Source organism: Chaetodon auriga, chromosome 3 (genome assembly GCF_051107435.1).
Source record: "Chaetodon auriga isolate fChaAug3 chromosome 3, fChaAug3.hap1, whole genome shotgun sequence".
In the NCBI taxonomy this organism is placed as follows: domain Eukaryota; kingdom Metazoa; phylum Chordata; class Actinopteri; order Chaetodontiformes; family Chaetodontidae; genus Chaetodon; species Chaetodon auriga.
The window spans coordinates 9,378,809-9,399,161 of NC_135076.1; the positions used below are offsets into that span (position 1 = coordinate 9,378,809).

Consider the following 20,353-nt stretch of genomic DNA (forward strand, 5'->3'; position numbering starts at 1 on the left):
TAAACAGTAAACTTTTGCAATTGTACACCCAATATGTCTTTTTGACATGTTTTGAAAGATTAATCAAATTATTGTTGTATACTGTCATATTACATCTAATATAAAGTATTATACAGCCTTTTTACATAAAATAATGCCATTAAAACCAACTAATAACAGCACATTTCTGTAAATTTAAGCATTATTATTCATATTACAATGTGAATTTACCATCTTTTTGGGTAATTTCATTGTTTTAAAACCTAAAATGTTTGTAATTAAATGTTAAAAACAACGTAAAATAACTAAATATACATTTGATATGATCTAAAATTAACAGTAAATTGTTGCAATTTTAAACCCAATATCTAGTTTTTCAACAGTTTTTTGACATGTTTTGAAAGATGAATCACATTATTTTTTGTGTCATATACTGTTATATTACATCAAACACAAATTATTATACAACCTCTTTCCATAAAATAATGTCATTAAAACCAACTAATAACAGCACATTTCTGAAAATTTAAGCATTATTATTCGTAATACAGCATTTACTTACCATATTTCTAGGTAATTTAATTGTTTTAAAATGTGAAAATGTTTCTAATTAAACGTTAAAAAAAACTGAAAATAAGGCAAAATCTTGTTAAAATTACAACTACAAACTGTATTTTAATTATGGAAAAAAACTGTATTTTTATGAGAAAGTAATTTCTTGTTATTTCACTGTATTTTTTTGGCGCCCTAGCTGCCGGAAAATTACCGTTTTTTTAAGATTTTTTTTTTTACAGTGTGGGTCAAAAAAAAAAAAAAAAAACCAGACAGATTAAGGAGCTGAAGTAAAAATGGCATCAATTTTACTTGTTTCTCACATGTGCACCAAGTGGTGGTTTGAGATGATTGGAGGACATGAGACCTTTTAAATGTATAAATATATTCATTACTGTGGTTCAAAAACTGCTCATCCTCTCAGCCAAGGTTTGGGATATTCAACAATTTTATATAATCTACTTCTGTTTCCGATTCTGCTTCTTCTGGATTCCTGGTTTCAATCTCTGGCATATTATTTGAGAAAGAACCAAAATGAAACAAAAATGGCAAAATTGGCAAAAACATCCTTGTTTTTAGTAGAATCAGGCACCCTTTGGCCAGTTGGCCCTGTGACTGGCAAGCTGTTCACTGTGTATCTTGACCCTCACCCAATGTGTGGTAGAACAGGCTCCAGCACCAAAAGACCCTCAACATGATAAGTGGTTAGAAAATGAATGGACGGATGGATGGAGGACAACATATTTTAGTGATTCTTGGTCAGTTTTGGTTGCGCTGTTTCAGCTAGACAAAAACCTAAGACTGCCAGTTGGCCTTCTACATGCAACTGATTGAATGACTTATTGTGAAGCAGTACCAACTTCCTGTATCATCGGTCACCGATGTTAGTGGATGATAAATCTATAATAATCCATGAAAATAGCAGACTGATAGTGAAAAGGTAGAAAGGAAACAAGGGGGAAGAGAAAATGGTATGACATGCAACAAAGCTAGAATTGAGCCGATGACATTGTGGTCATGTGGTATGCACTGTAATCGTTTAGCACCTGGGAAAGTCCATGTCCAATTACTTTAGTATGGAAAACTTCTTCCACCTTGAACACTTGTTAACTTGTACCCTCATGTTTGAATTGTACTGTAGGTCTTGTCAGTCACAAACCATCAGCTTTTCCTAAACCTAACCTTCGGTGCTTAAAGCTGAGTAAACTGCGACCTTTCCACAACATTAACCACATGACAATGAGTCAATGAACATATTCAGCCGTTTAGGGATGGGGATGTGTAGCTTTTTTACTTTGTCTCAAATGGTGTTATCCAAAGTAAATATTAGATGTAACACAGGGAAACACAATGGCTGTAACTGTGATACAAAGCCTTTCCCCTTAAAGAGAAGCCTGGTGAGGACAGATCAGACCTGCAGAGGCTGACAGGAGTGATTTGAAAGTAAAATGTTCGGTCAGACAGAGACGGAGAGAGTGAACTGTACTGTCTGACTTCCTGGTTTCATTTGACCCCACCCACAGCAGCTGAGACTTATTGGTTGTTATGCCGAATCACAGGGTGCTGACTCCAATCTTCTAAATCATTTGTTCTTTTCAATCTCTTCTCATTACCATACAAAGTGAAGGACCTTTTCCAAAGTTATTACCATTACAGCTGTCGGAAGCCCTGCTCAGCTAGACAGACATAAAGACTGAATTATTCACCGCCTCAATAACACAGATGAAAGTTCACCAATGTATACTGTATTTTCTGAACTTGGTGAAAAACAATAAGTGAAAAAAAACATCATTAGCACAAAGACTTTACTTACCCATGTGGCTCTAAAATGCATCTAACACCATATTACAACTCCACCTTTAGTCATTTATGACTGTGTTCTTATTTAGTATGTTTTTCTTCCTTTTTTTTTTTTGTTTTAAGCACCACAGCTATTGCTCTGACTGCCGATTTCCCAGTGGTCCACCCAACGTGAAAAACAAAAAACTGCAGAGAGCTTCAGACCAGTGTTTTGTCGCATGAGGCCAAACATCTCATCGCTGTTATTCAAATGAGTCTGTCAAAGTGCTGGAGTCTGCACTAAGAGGGCCGCTCTTACCCTGCACTCTGCCCACGATGAGCGATTTGATGCTGTTGAATTCCACATCAGATGTCAAGTTGAAGTCCTCTCTGGCATGCTGGTCGATCTGAAAGATAATGTATGTCGCATCCGTGAAGGTAAAAGCTTAGCAGGGAGAAAGCAACGACTGACAACAATAGAAATCTGTCCTTGACAGTTTGTCACTGTTAAGTGTTTAAATAAGTGCTGCTCTGGGATGAAACTTCAACAAATGGTTGCAAAGGAGGCTCAACCTCTGCTTTTCCCTGCATATTCAAATGAGATTCAGCCCCAAAGCTGGAAACCAATTGACCCTTGAGATGCAGTGGTTCACAGTAGCTGAGCAGAGAAGTCTAAGTGGTGCAGGTTTTTGAGGTGTTCAATTCCTCAGAATGAGACACCCTTTATTATAAAACAGAGAGGGTGTGATGTATTACCTGCAAACACAGGGATTTGGGCTTCAGTGAATCATTTATCAATAAGACATCTGCTAATGTTAATCAACCTGAGACTGAGGTGGAGCTGCAGAAAGCAGAGAAATAGAAAGCAGCTTGGAAACAGGAAATGTAGCATTTATGGAATCTTATTCTATTAGGTTTTCAAAGGTGTTGTTTCTGTACATTTTGGGGCCTGAGGCAACGTTTCCTCTGGCATGCCTGAGGGGATTGATCTTTTCTTTACAATCAAGTAAAATTTCCAGTCTATTATAATATCATTTGAAGATTATTGCTCTCTGATACTCACTCTCATATCATTATTTGTTGAATTCAGTGTTTTAACAGAGCACAGAAGGATGTTTTTGCAACAACAACAACATCTGGATTTATAGCTGATACCTTTTAATCGAAATGCCTGGATTGGTCCGTGTGAATCTGCTCAAGACAACCTTACTTTCATTTTCATTTCAGGATGCAGATTATTGTTTATCATTCTGTCTTTTGTTGTTGTTGTGATTCGACTTTAGAATGCAGGGATACAGGGATTATCCCATTTTGGATTATATAACAGTATGAAAGCATGGAACATCAGTACGTAGTATATCCTTGTATGTATGATTCATTTGCAGTGGGAGTGAACTGTGGGGTCATAACATAAGAATGGGCCAGCAGTGTCAATTAATAATATGACAACAATTGTCAGCCCCAGTAGTGTCCCTGTGCAGACTGACTGCAGATTCCTCTCATTATCAGGTGTTTATTGAAGTGAGCAGTGGCTTTATTTGACAATAACGCAAGATTTAAATGTGTGGCAGAGGGAGCATCTGAAATAAATCACAGAAGATTTCCTCCTCCTCTTTGGTTCACAGTGTTTATGTCTGAACACGTCCCTCCTTGCAGTGATCTGTGTGACACAGTGTGAGTTATGTGTTGTGTGTTCACCTGAACAGAGACGGTGTCTGACAGTCTCCTGATGGTTACTGTGTGCAGACGTCCATCAGCCAAGTTCGTGACTCTGCTCCATAGCACCTCAACATCCCTGCTGCTGTGCAACTTGTACCTCAATTCCAGCTCATCTTTGCAAACACAAAACAACAAAACAGTCTTACAATCCTTAATGCAAGCACATACAGAATCAAAGAGTTCATTGAAAAATGTCCAGTCTTTGTAAAGCCTGTTGAGAGAAGTTGTGATATGTGAGCCTTATCTTTTGTATATACTCAAAGAGCCAGTGTGCTTTTACTCTGTATCTGTCGCATAGTGTCGCAACCTCAGATTATACTTATTACATTAAGGTAGAGTAGAGCTTTATTTGTACCTAAAGGGCAATCTGACTTCAAGAGAGACATCACTGAATAATGATAATTAATTTGAGATATAAAACAGATCAAATACAAGAGGTTGCTGAAATCTGAAGAGGTAAATAGAACACTCAATAACAACGAGCCAACAATAAAGGACAGCTCGTGAAATGATAAAAATGCAAAATAATCTGTTCAAATCTTTGGAGTGCTGCTGACTCGTGCAAACAAAGTTAAAGACCCAAGACAAAATCTAACTACTCTTTGATAACTAATCAGGCACTTTAGCTATTTTACTCCAACGTTTCCACATTCTTGGCTCTGACCATCTCAGAGTATTCACTCCCTCAAAGAAAGAACATTTCATTCAGATATCTGATGTTCCAAGATAGCAGCTGCTGAATTAAGAAGATACAAACCATTTCATGCTACAAGGATTAATACTTTATCTCTATGAATAACACTCTATGATATCAAATTAATTTCCCAAATTTTTACAGTGTTAAAGTTCCACAGCGCTGAGATAATTTGAATGCTAGATGTCTGCAGAGTTTACCGATGAGCCATAATGATAGGAGATAATCTTTTATTAATAATCCAAACACATACTTAATGCCCTTTCCCATTTTCTTTTTCTAATTATGACTCACTATGCTACTTCTTTTTCCCAACACAGACTAATAGGGAGCAATTCTCCTATCACAAGAGCACATCTTGATAATAAAAACAGTCCTGCAGAGGGCATGGGGTCTTCCAGGCTCTCAGCGAGTGACTTAGACAGTATAGTTTCTCTGTGTGCAGCAGCTGAGGCTCCTGCTGCAGCAAAGAGACAAATATAAGAAAAGCCGTTTTAAAGAAAAGAATCCCCTCTCTTTGATTGACTTAGATACTTCAGCAAGACTGTGGATACCTGATGCTGACTTAATTGACTATCCCAAACCTGGTATCCACTCAGTTATTCAAAAAGCTGAAAGGATACCACCAAATATTTTCACCAAAGGTTTCAGTATGCCTTATTTTTTGATGTCATGATAATCAATTGCATTCATTATTACAAAAGAAATCTCCAGCTCTTCAACTTAACCTTCACGCTAATTGAAATAATATAATATCAGCTATATTTACAAGCTGTACACACTGGATAATCACAAATCCTATTATGCTATGCAGGAATGCAGGAATTGCTCCCTGCCTGCTGGAGCTATGTGGAGCTCTGCAGTGAGGCGAGTGATGAAAATTTGAGCACAATAAATAATCACAATGGCAAGAAGAAGGGAAGGAAGAATCCTGTTGAAAACAGAATTATCATTTAATAGTAACTGCTCCAAATGTTTTCTTTGAACCTGACACTCTGCATAACAATTAGCCTGGCTGCACGGAGAAGGAGGCAGCAGAGGACGGCGTACTGAATCCAGAGGGAGATAGAAACAGAGCTAAAGGAGAGGAGAGGAGAGGAGAGGAGAGATGAACTTGCTGGACAGATAAGATAAGAAAAGTTGTTTAATTTGGCCAATCTTGTTAAATCCCAACAAAAGAAAAGAAAATGTTATTCAGTGTCCTCACCATGTTTGTTGATAAGCAGGGCCAGGTATTCCCTGTAGAAAGAGTTGACATAGAGCAGCAGAGCAGGGCTCTGAATGGTCCTGAAGCTGAGGGAGATGTTTTCTCCTCTCAGTGTCATATCAGAGTAAATGGAGGAAGGCAAGGCACTGCTGTTCCTGCTCAGTTCATAGGGCTCCTTGAGGATGTAGGTGATGGACGTAGTCGACTTAAAGCTGGCTGAAACCTCTGAAAGTTAGAAAGTTACATTTCTGAAAATATGCTTGTTGGCTTTCTTGGGAGTAAAACGAGAAGACTGACACCATTCTCATATCTGTTCAACATGAAGCACACACCAGCAGCTTGCTAACTTAGACAATATCCGTTATGCACAGGACTATTTCTTGGCTTGGCAACCTGACAGTGACGTCAAACCTCCAGTCACTGTGACCAGCCAAGAAATAGTCCCATACATAACCCCTTATAAGACCACAAATTGATGTTTTTACGCTTTGGTCTTCACATATAGATTGAAAAAAAAAAAAAGAAAAAGTTGTTGTCATTGTGCTAAGCTAACCTGGTGCTGACTGCAGAACAGTATGAGAGTGGTATCGATCTGCTCACAAGAAAATGAAAGAAAGTATTTCCTAAAATGTTGAACTATTCTGACCGACATGGCACAAAACATTTCTACAGTATTGACGCAGTTTGACATCATGTTGACTTTTAACACTACCCACGAAGCCCTTGATGCATCACATGGCCGACACAATGGCATGGTGGGCTACAAGAGTCCTTTAAGATAATCCTGATGCTTGACCTTCAGGACAGAATGGCTCATTATGACTCACTTAAAGTAAGTGTTGAGAGGCCAAGCGGTGCAGACAGTGAACGAGACAGTCGGGGTCAGTCTAATGTCTGCTGAAGGAGCCTCTTCAGAAAGATGTCTGATCTTTGCTCTCTCCTCATTAAAGCTCCAGGGCATGATGGGTCATTGCAACTGTGTTTTGTAATGCTTTAACACAAACCTCTCTGTAGGCTTACACACAAATCAAAACTTGCCTTGCATTTCAAGTCACCTTGTTGTAGTTTTTATTCTAGTTGCTTGTTTGGAAGTTTTGAGATTTTGTGGACTTATAGGTTATGTTAAAACCTCATGCATGACCAGTATTTGCACATTGTGCAGTATTTCCCCATTGTGTGTCCTGGTTGCTGCAGGATGTGCACCAAGTTAGCAGCTCTGTTGGATTTAGTTAAATTTAACTAATTTCGACCGCAGCAGCCCTAGCAAAACTCAATATCCAAGATATACTGTGTTAAATTTGACAAACACACTGGTCAATAAAGCTAAAGCTAACCTGTCTAGCTTTTCCAAGAGTGTGAGCTAAGCAGCTCAGTATATCACAATATCAGGTACATATTTAAGACACTTTTACAAGATTCGCATTTTAAAAGTGAGCTGTAAACCGTAAAAAGTCAGCCAGAGACAGCATTTTCAAACAAGTCCTGGAGCTGATGCTAGCTTAATAAACTAGCTAGCTACAGTTAATGAAATCTGCTAGCAACCGTTGTCACTGTTTAAACTTTGAGTGGTGAATCTGCCACTGCTGTAAACTAAATATGTGTTCTGCCAAAGTGAAAAGCTAGACAGGGATGAGGGGTTGGGGCTTAGCAAACTGTCAGCTGTTTCTCATTAGTTACACAAACAACAAGGGGTGGTGAGCCAGATATTATTGTTTCAAGAATTTTAAATAATTGCCAGAGGTATGTCACAAAGAGACATTTCTGTGCCAGGACATTCATATTCCATCATAGTTGATGTGGCACTCCTGACTGTAGGTGTGTTCTTCCTCTGTGAGCATGATTAATGCATCACTGCCTGTGACTGCCATATCTAACTGACAAACAAATTTTTTCCTCTTTATCTGCAGAAACTCTGAAAAGGATACATAGACTGAGCCGGCAAAATGAAAGGGAATAAAAAGCAGGAGAATACCCTGCTGTCTGAACTCTTATACTGACACCTCATGAAGGAATTACTGCAAAAAAAAAAAAAGTAGGTGCTGGTGCAGTACATAATGATGAAGGTACTGGGGTATAAACTCAGTATTAGGAGACAGAAAATATCATATGTTTAACCATATTGTTGTTGTTGTAAGTAGCTACTAAAATATCTCTATTATAGCCACACCCTGCAGATCCCTTAATCTTATAGGAGTATTATACAAGGCTTATAATGATGATATTCAAGGCATAAATGTTATCTTTAAAGTCCACAATACCAGCTTATGGTCCTCTTTGTCATTCTGTGTACCCCATAAATGATCTCTGGAGCGGTTTTATAGCATCTGCCTTCCTTAGACACACACCTTTAATGGACTATATGCAAAATTATGCACAAGGAAGTGAAATTGTCAAGGCAATTGTAGTGACGAGAAATTAAATGAGCCAATTTGAAGTTGAAGTCGAGACACCTTTTTATTTTTAAGATGATATCAGACTATGTTTTTCTCAGGTTTCATCGTCCAGTGTGTATATCTGTCTGTCAAATATAATTGGATCTGTCTGGAGGGTGTTGGATCTTAAAATGTCTAGTGAACTTAAAACTTCACAGATCTGATATAAGCTTCTTTAGCTCCGATAAAAGTTTGAGTTACCAGTGGCCTGAAAAGTCTTCATGAATTGAAAACTGGAAGCAGCAGCAAAAATGTGTTTTGTTGACATTAAAATATGTTCATTGCTCTAGTCAGGGCTTTGGTCTTTGGATCTGTGTATTTACTGGCAGGGAGTCTCCAGTGTGTGTATCTACCTTCATGACAAAAGGATCCAGTGTAGGCGGACTGGCCACAGTCGCAGTAGAAACCACTGGCTCTCTCCACACAGCGACCCTGGTTCTGGCAGAGCGACCCATAGCTGCTGCAGTGGCCTGGGCATCCAGGTCGGACCCCCGGGGTGATCTTCGCTCTCTCCTCCAGGTCCAGAGTGACGCCGTTCAGCTGCAGAGAGCGGATGCAGCCCAGAAAGCCTTTTTGTCTGGATGCAGTGCCTCCTGCCAACAACAACAAATACTGTGCACATGACACACTAGTACTAGCTTTCTCTTTCTCAGCTGAAATGAGCCGGATTTGACTGAGATCAAGTAAATGGATAGTACATGGACTGCATCTAAAAGCACTTTTCTAGTCTTACCAACCACCTCAGAGTGCTTTCCAACACAATTCAGCATTCATCCACACATTCATACACTGATGGCAGAGGCTGCCATGCAAGGTGCCACCTGATCATCAGAGGTGATAACCATTGACGCTGCAGGAGCCAGGGATTGAACCACGGACTTCCTGATTAGTGAAACTCTCACAAGATTAGATTAGATTTACATTTAATTGTCCTTCTGTGAGGGAAATTGTTTCCACCTTCCGTACAAACTCCGCTTACACAAATACACACATCAAACTGGACAGAAAACATCAGATTTGACAGATACATACATGAATTCCACACCATGCACCCACTGCCACTGCATTCTCAAACTTTACCTACACAAACACACAAACTCAGGCACATTACAGTCTGGATTTTCTGTTCAGTTCTGTTATGGCAGCCACAGGCTGGCTAAAAGCAAATATTACCTGCAGAATAAAATAAGAAGTAGCCAATTTTTGCAGAAAACCACCCAATCTGGCAAAAATGATCATGCTTCTCCTCTCATTCTGTCTTTGTGTGACTGTAAATCAATATATCTGTCGTCCCTTTAGTAAATTATGATTGACAGCCACATGTTACCACTGCAGCACAACAAGACCATGTCTGCTCTGCAGGGCTCTGAGTAGCTGAGACACTACTTATATCACTGCTGTCTTGACCGGCTAACTGCCTAGCTGATGAGCCATCTGGTGTCTGATTTTCATCCTTTCCACCAGCAGGCGAGAGGAAGAATCTCTTCCTCCTTTCACCTGACAATTATCATTGTAATATAGTGTAGCGACCTCACACTGTTCACAGAGTTTAGACTTGGCAAAATTACATTTCTCCCGGAGTTCCAAGCTGGCAATGTCTTATTTTATATGCACGCATGACAGTTGTTATTGTTCTCGCACACTGAAATTGGCAGGGTGTTACTCTCACAGTTTGAGTCTGGAAAAGCTTCAAATGCTCACCCAGAGCATCTTTTCATATCACAAACCTCTGTGAGGCCCTAGTCCCCTTCTGCAGCACGTGTTAGAAAACACAGACAACACATTAAGAGCATTAAGAGTGAGACATTTAATTAAACATTCTCTGAACAACTCAAAAAGGAAAAAAAAAAAAAGTTTGATTACACTAAATGAAACGTGCACAGCAAACTCCTATTAAACAACGATTTAACCAGCAGAAGCTAGAATGCAGAGTATATTGAAAAAGGATTTTATGCAAAAAAGACTTTGGCTAAAAGAACAATGACTCCTGAGGGACAGAACCTCTGACCAAGGGAGAAAAAACAAAGGACAGGATTTACTAGAGCAAGAAGTCCTGTGGGAGTCAAAAGAAAAACCCTCCATATGACTGTCAGAATGTCAGACACTTAAGCTGCTTTAGAGGCTACGTACTGCTGTCAGGGATGGAAAGACTACCAGAGTGTTATATATAGAATATAATATAATACATAAGAACATCTTTAGGCTACAAATTACACTGCATCAAAATCAAATCAAATCAATCTTTATTTATAGAGCACTTTTCATACATAAAATGTATGAAATGTCAACAGATATACTGGCAAAACAACATCACACAGAGTCCTGATGTCCAAACCAACAGCCTGTGTGTACAACTGATTATCAATTATAAACATACAACCGCTTTCTCTCCAGAAGAGACGACACTGGAAAATATATAGAAATGAGGTCATGGGCACCTCAGTGGTGCAACAAGCATTATTAAGCTACAGAGATTAAAAAGAGCTGGAGAGACATAATATGGAATTACCAGCAGAAAAAAAACAACATCATGTTGTGGAACACGGTGGGTGTGTCTGATTCGGGTTATTGAGTGTGCTGAGGTGGTGCATTAACTCAGGGATCCATAAAAGTAGATGCAACTTTTTTTAACTGTGCAGAGTAACAACACTGCTCAACCCTAACCCACAATGCCATCAATGACGTCAGTGATGACATCCTTAACTGTATTGCATTGTGGTACATTTTTTGTACTGTTCACTAGCTGCTGGCCCCGGCCTGGGTTCAACCCCTCACACCTCTGACACTCAGCCAGCGAGCACATGCATTTACATGTATGTTTTCTGTACATGAGTGTCAGCTGGGCGCACAGTGCCATCTCTCTGGAGCTCTGCATTCCTGTGGCCGACAGCAGCTTCCTCTCTGCTGCATCTGCTGATTTGGCTCCTTCCTTTGTTTCATGGTAACACAGTTTAGCAGGGCTTAAGATGCAAACAATGGCTTTCTTATAGTAATGTAGTGGAGTGTGCTGCTTACATACTATTGAGTAGTGTTCGTGAATGCACCTCCAGGCTGCACTCCTCCCTAACCATTCCCTCGAATTAGGGCCAGGCTATATAAAGCACCAGTGAGCAGATGATCACTCTTTTTTTTGACTCCTGCTCCTGGTGCATGTGGTGGCTACTTTTGTTTGGTGTGTTGGCAGGTGTGTGAGGAGGCCATTTTATTTGTGACAGTAACCCTTTTTTATTCTGCACTTAGTTGATTCCCCTCTTTCTTCCTGTATAGTTGGACGGCCCACAGTGTAGTGATCCCATATTGAAGGTGGTGAGTAGGGTTATGGCCTCTATTTTATACAGTGTCGTGAGCCACATTAACTTGAGTTTTTTTTTCACTTTGTAGGCTTCCTTTTTTGGATTTGCTGCTGTTTTGCCCTTATTTCTCTTAGTGCTCTGTTTTGCCTCTAGTGTATTGTTTTGTCCTTTTTACTCTTTGTTTTTGTATTGTTTAATTTTGAGTTATTCTTTTGAATTTAAAAATAACTGGCTTGCTATATTTGTTAATTGTGCTGTTAGTTCTTTTCTTGTAGTGAGGTGGAGTGCCATTTTGCTGGGGAGGCTAGGCACCGCGGGTGATGTTCCTGAGGTGGTATTTCCTGGGGTGCAATCCCCCAGGTGGCGTTGTCGGTGTTCCCTCCTTACATTACTTGGTACTGCAACCCCCCCCCCACCCCCCTTTGCCACAGTAACAAGCGTAAATGTAATTTGTTACTTCCGTCCCTGGATACTTTATCTGACTGTGCATTTTTAATTTGACACCAATAACTAAACAGGAGGTCATAAACAATGTCTGTTCAAGTAATACTTTGACAACAGTTTGTACAGCGTTACACAGGATGTATACAAAATTAATTCCTTCTGATGGCAAGAAATGTTGAGCCAGAATAACTTTGCATCATATATATTTACTAACGGCAATATTAGGTTTATTAATTCAAACTGGATATGGAATATCCTGTCTTATTAAGTTAGAAAAGGCAATTTTATAGATTGCAAATGGGACGCACTATTCATAGCAATATAAGTGTCTTTGCAGGACTGTGAATTATGATTTCACAAAAGGCTGGTAACATTATGGATTAACAATAACAATTTCTGGAGCACACAGCCCTTCACTTTCCAAAACAAGAGAGCAGAGAGACCCAAATGCGTATTGCTTTGCTGTAAATCAAGTCTTTGTCAAACACAAACATACTCTCCCACGGCAGTCTATTTCATAATCCCATCACATTTCCATTCAAATATATGAATCCCTCTGCACCGCCGGTAAACACCAGCCAGGACAGCTCTGCCCATATAAGGAGAACAACTCATGGTCACTTCTTCCTGGCTGTTCAGAGAGGATTATTAGCCTGACACAACCAGCCAATCAATGCACGCCTCTATCTCTCTGCATCGCACCAATCTCATCATTATTTGTTGGTTGTTTTTCTCCTCAAAATGTTTGTTTGCAAATGAACAAAAGTCCATAATATTTGCAGAAGGATAAATCATCACAATACAAGATGGGATTTAAACACAGTTTGACAGATAAAAGATGACGTTAAACAGAAAGTTTGTGGAAGAGATGAAGCAGAAGATAAGAGAGTTTAAACTGAAGTTGAGAGGAACAGAGAAGTAAAGTTTAGTTTCTCAAAATGACCCAAAGTCTACTCTTTTAGTATCAAATGATCAGCTTGAATTTATGGTTTTGGTGTACTCGAACGGCTGCAACCTGTCACAGTTCAACATTTTTATATTTAGTTGTGAAACGAGGAAAAATGTTGCTGCTTGCAGCCATTCGTTCAAGTTTAACGTGATTTTGAAGGATAGGGATGGTGATATTCAATATTTGTCTTATTGTCCACAAAACCCTTGAGGAAAAACTGTCAGGACTTGGCTTTTTGCCGATGTTTTTCAACTGAATTCCTGTGTTTTCCCCTTCCTTGTGGTTCCTGTGTGTCGCTCTCTCCCTGTGTGGCCTGGGCGTGGTTACCTGGTTCCTCCTGCTGCCTATCCACTAGTACACCTGTGGCTCATCTAGCAATCACTACCACTGCATATAACCCCCGGCTCTTCACTCCACTCTGCCAGATCATCTGTTTACTCAAGCAGTAGTATCCTTGGCTCTGACTCTCCGTGTTCTCTCTGAGATTTTTTGTTCTGTTGGATTCTCCTGTGTTCTTGGATGTTTTCTGAAGCTCAATTTTCTCCCTCTCTGCCTCAGACCGCCTCGAGCCATACCACACCTGGACCCACTGCCTTAAACCAGCCAAAATCATTCTCCGTCTCTGCCTACCTGTGATCCTCACTTCCACTCTCCAACACCCGCTTGGCACAGCACAAAAATCTGAACAATCAACTTCTGAGTGCACAATAAACTGTGAATATCCTGCATTCTCTTTTCTCTGAGTCCTGCTTCTGGGTTTATTCAGTTCCTCGACATGACTAATCACATTCACTAAATCTACACTTCCCAGCCATCTCAGGAAATTACTGAGCCTTTTTAAGAATAAAACCATATACTTGTGACCTGTTTTTAAGATGTATGTCTTCAGTAGGAATAAATGGACTTGGGGCTGAGAGACACAAACGGGGAAGTGAAGTTAGAATATGATATGACAGTCAAAATGCTCGCACATCCCTCAACTGCTTGTTGGAATTACAGATAAACATTGTCTGGTTAAAGGTGTAAACCAATTCTGCCTTTAATGACTATCTGATGCATCTCAGCAGACCTTATATGGCTCTTCTAAGACACAAAAGCAGCTTCACAGGCTATACACACCAATACAAGCACTGCATCATCCATTCTGTCAGTACACCAAAAGTCAGCTTATTTATTAATTAATGTCCAGTGTTTAAACAGCATGGCCTCAGTGTCTCCCTTTTCCACTATGGCGCCACATGTTTTTTCTCAGTATCAGCAGCTCTTGTTCACACTCTGAGTATGAGGTTTGCTGTTATGAGACAAATGCAGCTGCCTGCTTTCCTAAACTCCACAGCCGCTCATGTGGGACTTCTGTGGTGCAGAGCAAAACTTTTATCCCTGCATTGCAAAACTTTTGCCTAATATGAACTGAATGGCAAAGTGGGCAGAAATTGCTGAATTTACTGTGTAAGAGAAAAAGTCCTCCGAGATTTAATTCCTCTCAACTTCTGCCTGCTTCAGGATGAGTTATTGCGACTGTAATCTCCTGATTCCCTCAAAAAATGTGTTTTTCACAGTAGGTCCTTGTTTTTACACATTTGCATGCTCGTCTGTGTGTGCGTGTGTTGTTAGAGTCACGGTCTGAGATAAGAAAGGATAAGATGTGGTATCAATTATCACCAGCACTCAGCTGCTAATGAGGTGAATGTTCAAACACCATAACTCTCACTTCTGCCTCATCTTAATTCTTACTATAACCTCAAACTAACCCTTCTTACCTAAAACCCAAATCCTAATACTACTAAGCCTTTTAATTTCTCTCACTTTGAATTTTCCTCACGTCTAACATTTTGAGGGCATTTTGGAAAAACACACACAGCTTCACACTCTTGCTTCTCACCTATGAACAACTGGCTGTTGAGCTGCAGGTGAATGTGTCCATCAGCAGGAGCCTCCTGCGTGGCAGCCGGGAACCCGTCGACACGTAGAGATGCCTCCTTCACGTTCCGCTCGGCTCGCACGCTGTGCCACCGGTTGTCGTTCAGCGGGCCGCTCGTCTCCACTCGCACCTCCAGTGGGCCGTTACCCACGTCGAAAGAGAAGACGACCTCTGAGGAGGCTGGAGAGGAGGGCGCAGGTCAGAGCAGTTCAGGTGAGGAAATTAATTTGTTGGGGGGACAAAAGAGGGAGATAATCCATAAAAGACAGAGACAGTTGTAAACACAGATTGTGTGAGAAGCATTTGGATGACTGGGTGATTGTCACAGCTTGACAGTTTGACTTGTTCCCTCTGAACTCTAACCAGCTGATTAACAAACCTTCCTTGACACTCTGAGATAACCATGTCCTCTCATGACTGAGACATTGCAAATCCCTTATGTCACTTCCAAAGACGTCACAGCCCCATCTTTGCGCAGAGAGAAACACTTTAAACAATCCTTCATGGCACTGTGAGTAATGATGTTGACACTCAAAGCTGAGCTACTATGTTAAGTCAGTTTTATTTACTTTAGCATTAATTTATGAATGATAGAAATGAATTTGCTCACCAAAGATAAGAAAGAAAATATGTTTCAGATCCAGCAGTTGCCTCATTTGTCTGATGTTCTAAGTGAAATGTGTGAAATCCATCCAACCAATGAGGAACAGTCTATGGCAGAAGTATGAAGACCCAGTCCTGTCAGTTGTTCATGGGCGGTTAACTGTGTGAGTCGAGCGGGAAGGGTACAAGGCGTAACTTTCTTTGCCTTTGTTTGAAAAAAAATATCCTGCTGAACTTAACAAAAGCCGCCTGAAGAATAACATTTTTCTTACGAGAAATCTCATTTTGTTTTCAAACCATATTTTCAGTCGTAGCAATGCGCCAGACTGGGATAAAAATGCGGGTGTGTTTCTGTCACATTGTTCATTGGAGAAGCATTTTCCTCAGTTTGGCTCCATACTGTGCCATCTTTCATTGAACCCATTAGTCAGTCATGCTCTTCCATCATCATATGTTGGCAGAAGTGTGAAGTGCCTTCCTCCCACCCGTCCATCTGTGGGCAGGATGGACAGACAGACGGACATGGATCTGAGATGATTCAGAGACCAGCCTGAGGCTAGAGAGAGAGGCTGCAGCTACAGACTTACATCACTTTGTGTCTTTGTGTGAGTGTGTGTATTTGTAATCTGGCTATCATTTCCTTAATTATCTAATTTGGATGGATGGATTTTGATGGAAAATTATGGCATTTACTGGTCAACTGGATCACCACGAAGTTGTCAGCATGTTAGCATCATCATTGTAGTGCAGTCCTGCAAATCTGTTAGTATGGCTTGTAGTCTTGGTGTTGTGTTATTTAAAATAAGACCGGTGGAACTGCATTTTGAGCATGTTAGCATGCTGACGCAGGCATTTAGCTCAAAGCACCACTGTGCCTAAGTTTAGCCTCAGAGAGCCGACAATGCAGCTGTAGAGTCTTAGCTGTGATTCTACCTTTACTTTAGTAAACCTGCAGTAATAGTAAACTTGAATGTTTTGCAACTTTCTTCTTAAGATATGCATTGTAAGTATATGCTATCCCAGTGGGACTGAACCTCCAAACCTAATCTAGGCTAGCATGCTGTAGTCATTAATCTTAACAGCATTTACACAGCTCTATTAAGTGAAAAACTTAACCTACAATAAAGAGAGGTGAACTGAAGGCCACATGGAGTCCTTTCATCCATCATAACACTGCCAGCATGCCTACGCTCCACAGTTAGGGGTGAAGTTAGCAGAGCGGTGACATCTGTGCATGGACGCAACATCATCCCTCATGGATGATGCTGACAGTGGAGGGAAAGCTGTGGGAATCTTGAGTCATTTGATAGAAAAATCCAGAGGCGTAACTTAATTTAGAAAATTGCTCTCTGACCCGGCTCCAGTCATGTTAACAGCAGTAATAATGATAGGTAGTCATCTCAACGGCAGCTGTCATACAGTAATAACAGCAGAAAAAGTCCCGCATCCAGATCAGAGATGTCGGGGTTTCCCGAAGGAGAGCGGACACCATTTGTTCTGTGTGTGTGTGTGTGTGTGTGTGTGTGTGTGTGCTTAGAGAGAAAGTAAAAAAGAGACACAGACTATGCTTTATATCCCTTACATCTTGTGTTGAACAGCTTGCCAAGTACTACAACATTCATTCTTTGGACTTCTTTTTCTATCTACATCAAAGAAATTACCATAAAAGCATCATTTTCTGCAAGGCTGCAGATCTTCTACAATGTAGTCTAGTAAGTTACAAGTCTGTCCACTTGTTGGGAAATGAAGGCAAGCAGTCTGTTACAAAATGCTGTGGGTTTGATTTGGGTGGAGGAATTTCTGGTCTGACTCTTAGTTAATGATTTCTTGTGATCAACATTCCTCAATGTGTTGTTTAAAATTCGTTGCTGATGTGGCTGACGCTCAGACTTGTTTTTTCAGACCCAGCCAGCAGAGTGTGCATAAAAATTACAACTAAATCTGTTCATAGAACTCAAATATTCATAGATGTGTCTGAATTGCCAGTTGCATTGGCTATGCCAGTATGCCAGTTTTTTTTTCCCAGGATGGCAAAGTCATGACCCACCCTACTCTGCCTCTGACTTACTAGTACTTGTCTTTGTTGATGTGGTTAGTTAGGTTTAGGCATGAGACATGAGATTGTTAAGGTAAGAATATCAGAGTAGGCCAATCAGAGGCAGTGTGGGGCAGGACATGGCTTCGCTGTCAGGCACACCAGGTGCTGTAAACACTCTTGGCAGTTAACAACGCTCATGCTCATTAGTTGCGAATGTACACATTCAGTTCACTGTTCACCACAAACATGAGCATGCTCACTGGAATCATTGTAGTTTGTGCTACTTCATTAAAGTTAGGGGACCTTCACTGTCACGGTTAAAAGAAACCAACACTGACTGTCAGTAGAAAACAGGAAGCAAATGGCGCTCTCTCATGTTAACATCGATATTATGTTGACTCATCAATCCACCTCATCATTATTTCCTCCTTTGCTTCAGACGACAAGAGTGATTATTGCCTACAGCCGCTAGTTGGCTTTGTCATTTAAACATTAAAGATGCTCTCCAGGCACACATGTACTCCTCTCTCACTGAAAAATATAAAATCTATGGACATTTTTTTCAGTGTAACCTCTGGACACAGGCTGTCTCCTGCTCCACTAAAAGTCAATTTTCAGCATCTGTGCTCTGGAGGTTTTCAGATCACGCCTGTGTGAGTTGTGTCTTGGACCATGAATGACTTCCACTAGTTGTGATGTCACAAAATCCTGCTTCAATGTACATGTGTTAAACTCAGGTTTAAGGTGTGCAGACAAACATTCCCCCTTCAACAGCCTTCTAGTAACAATAAGTCAAACACACAATTTTCAGTGAAGAGAACCAGATATTTAGAACCAAACCAGAAAACATTTGTATAATAATGAGACAGAACATTGTTGAGTTGTCACTCACAGCTGAGTTCGATCCGGATGAAGTCCTTGATGCCCAGATTTTCCAGGAAGACCCCAGAGGAGGATGGTGTTTTAAACAGGAAGGAGATGTCTGCATTCAGCTCCCCGTGGAAGGTGGGAAAGTGAAGGTAGGATGTCTCCTTGTCAAAAAACGCAGCATTCCAGAAGTTGTCTGAGACACAAACAAAGGCCCCACTTCCTAAATGCTTCATATCCTTCTTTATTTTTGGTTTTGTAATATAAACGGATGTAATTCTTTTTTTCTAAAAAGTGTATATATTACTCTGGAACAAAGCTTATTGAAAGAAATCTCATTATGATGGCTGTATAATGAAAATCTGGTAGTAAACAAATGAAGCAACTGTTCAGCCAATTAGCCAGGAACAAAGGCATAACTCCAGCTATGCTATCTCATTTATGTTGATTTATCTCTCAAGATGTTTATTTATTTATTTATTTATTTGCTCATTAAGTTGAAGGCTGAAATTAGAGCCAATTAAAACATGGTAAAATATATCACTTAGGTTACTTTATTATACATCTATTCATTAGAAGTTGTTATTAAAGAGCACAAAGGGAGTCATATTTTAGCTACTGGTCTGCTAATTAACTATAGTTTAATTAGCTGCAGCCTACTTTTACATTAAAAAATGAAATGGCAGGGGGACGATTAGATAAAAGGATTCCTTTAGTTTAGTTCACTGTATAGCTGAATAAAACCAGTTTTTTGAATAATAACCATTATAACAATGCCAACACCCCTCAACAGGTATAACAGCAAAATGAAAGAGGCAACAACACACATGGAAAAAATATCAACATGGACACCAGGATCAAATCAACAACCAGGAACTGAGAGGGACGTACTGTCTCCATGACAACGAAGGGGTCCGACTCTATAGGCAGCCTCTGAACCCGGTCGCTGGAGGTCACCGAGCACCAGAGACCTGACTGGGAGGGTCTCCTTATGGGTGAGCAGGCCTGAGTCATTAGCCCTGGAGAAGGAGATGGAAAACAACAAAAGGAAAACAGAAAGAGATGTCAAGAAGGAGAAAGATGAGAGAGAGGAGGATGACAAGGAGAGGAAGGTGAAGAAGAGAGGAAGAAGGATGGGAGCCATAGAGAGAAAGAGAGGAAGAATGGATGTGATGAGAACAGAAGAAGAAGATAAAGGAGCAGAAGTTGTAAGAGAAAAGAACAATGAAAGGAAGGAAAAGGGAAAGAAAGAGGAGAGGAGAACGAAGAGGAGAATGAAGAAGAATAGCAGCAGGAGAAGGATGTGAAGAAGAAGAAGAAGAAGATATCAACATTAGAAAGCTGAATGCACAGAAGCAGCGTTAAACTTGTGCCAAACTAAACTGTGTGAGAAAAAGTGGGACAGGCTGCATTTAGATGACTAGCACTCGATCTCTCTGTGTTTGTTTGCGCTCTGAGGTTTACAGGTAGACGTTCAGATGAAGACGAGCATTTCAGCTGATACAACATGTCTCAGCCGATGTTTTGTGGAACCGTTTTCCGAATGAACGTAGGCTGAGTGATTCATCTGCACATTCACCACGCTGTCTGAAATCAGCGGTGTTTCGAATCCCAACAGTCAGCTCGGTTGCTGTGAAATTTTCTCAAAAAATAAATCTAGGACTGTGGGCGCACACAGCGCCAGTGAAACTGACGAGATATTGACGGCAGGAGAGAGTCTGTAAAAATAGAGTAGGAGTCGCACAGATTTAGGCAGGGAGATAATAGAGAGAAGGACCTTTGGCTATGCAGACAGTAGCAGGATTGGTTACAACACTGGAAAATGGGTCTAACTGCAGAACTGATTGGGGAAGGTGACCTAAATACAGAATTGCTT

The 20,353-nt window shown here is 40.4% G+C and overlaps 1 protein-coding gene across 1 annotated transcript in view; it reads right to left on the minus strand.

Moving 5' to 3' along the window:
• The window catches only part of LOC143316108 (contactin-associated protein-like 4), a 116,738-nt gene that overhangs the window by 21,901 nt on the left and 74,484 nt on the right, over positions 1–20,353 (minus strand). The window contains exons 15-21 of the mRNA XM_076723819.1: positions 19,369–19,496; positions 18,503–18,673; positions 14,931–15,149; positions 8,716–8,955; positions 5,931–6,155; positions 4,009–4,142; positions 2,630–2,717 (exon numbers count right to left, since the gene is read on the minus strand). Coding sequence (XP_076579934.1) covers positions 2,630–2,717; positions 4,009–4,142; positions 5,931–6,155; positions 8,716–8,955; positions 14,931–15,149; positions 18,503–18,673; positions 19,369–19,496 — 1,205 coding nt within the window. The remainder of the gene's footprint in view (positions 1–2,629; positions 2,718–4,008; positions 4,143–5,930; positions 6,156–8,715; positions 8,956–14,930; positions 15,150–18,502; positions 18,674–19,368; positions 19,497–20,353) is intronic.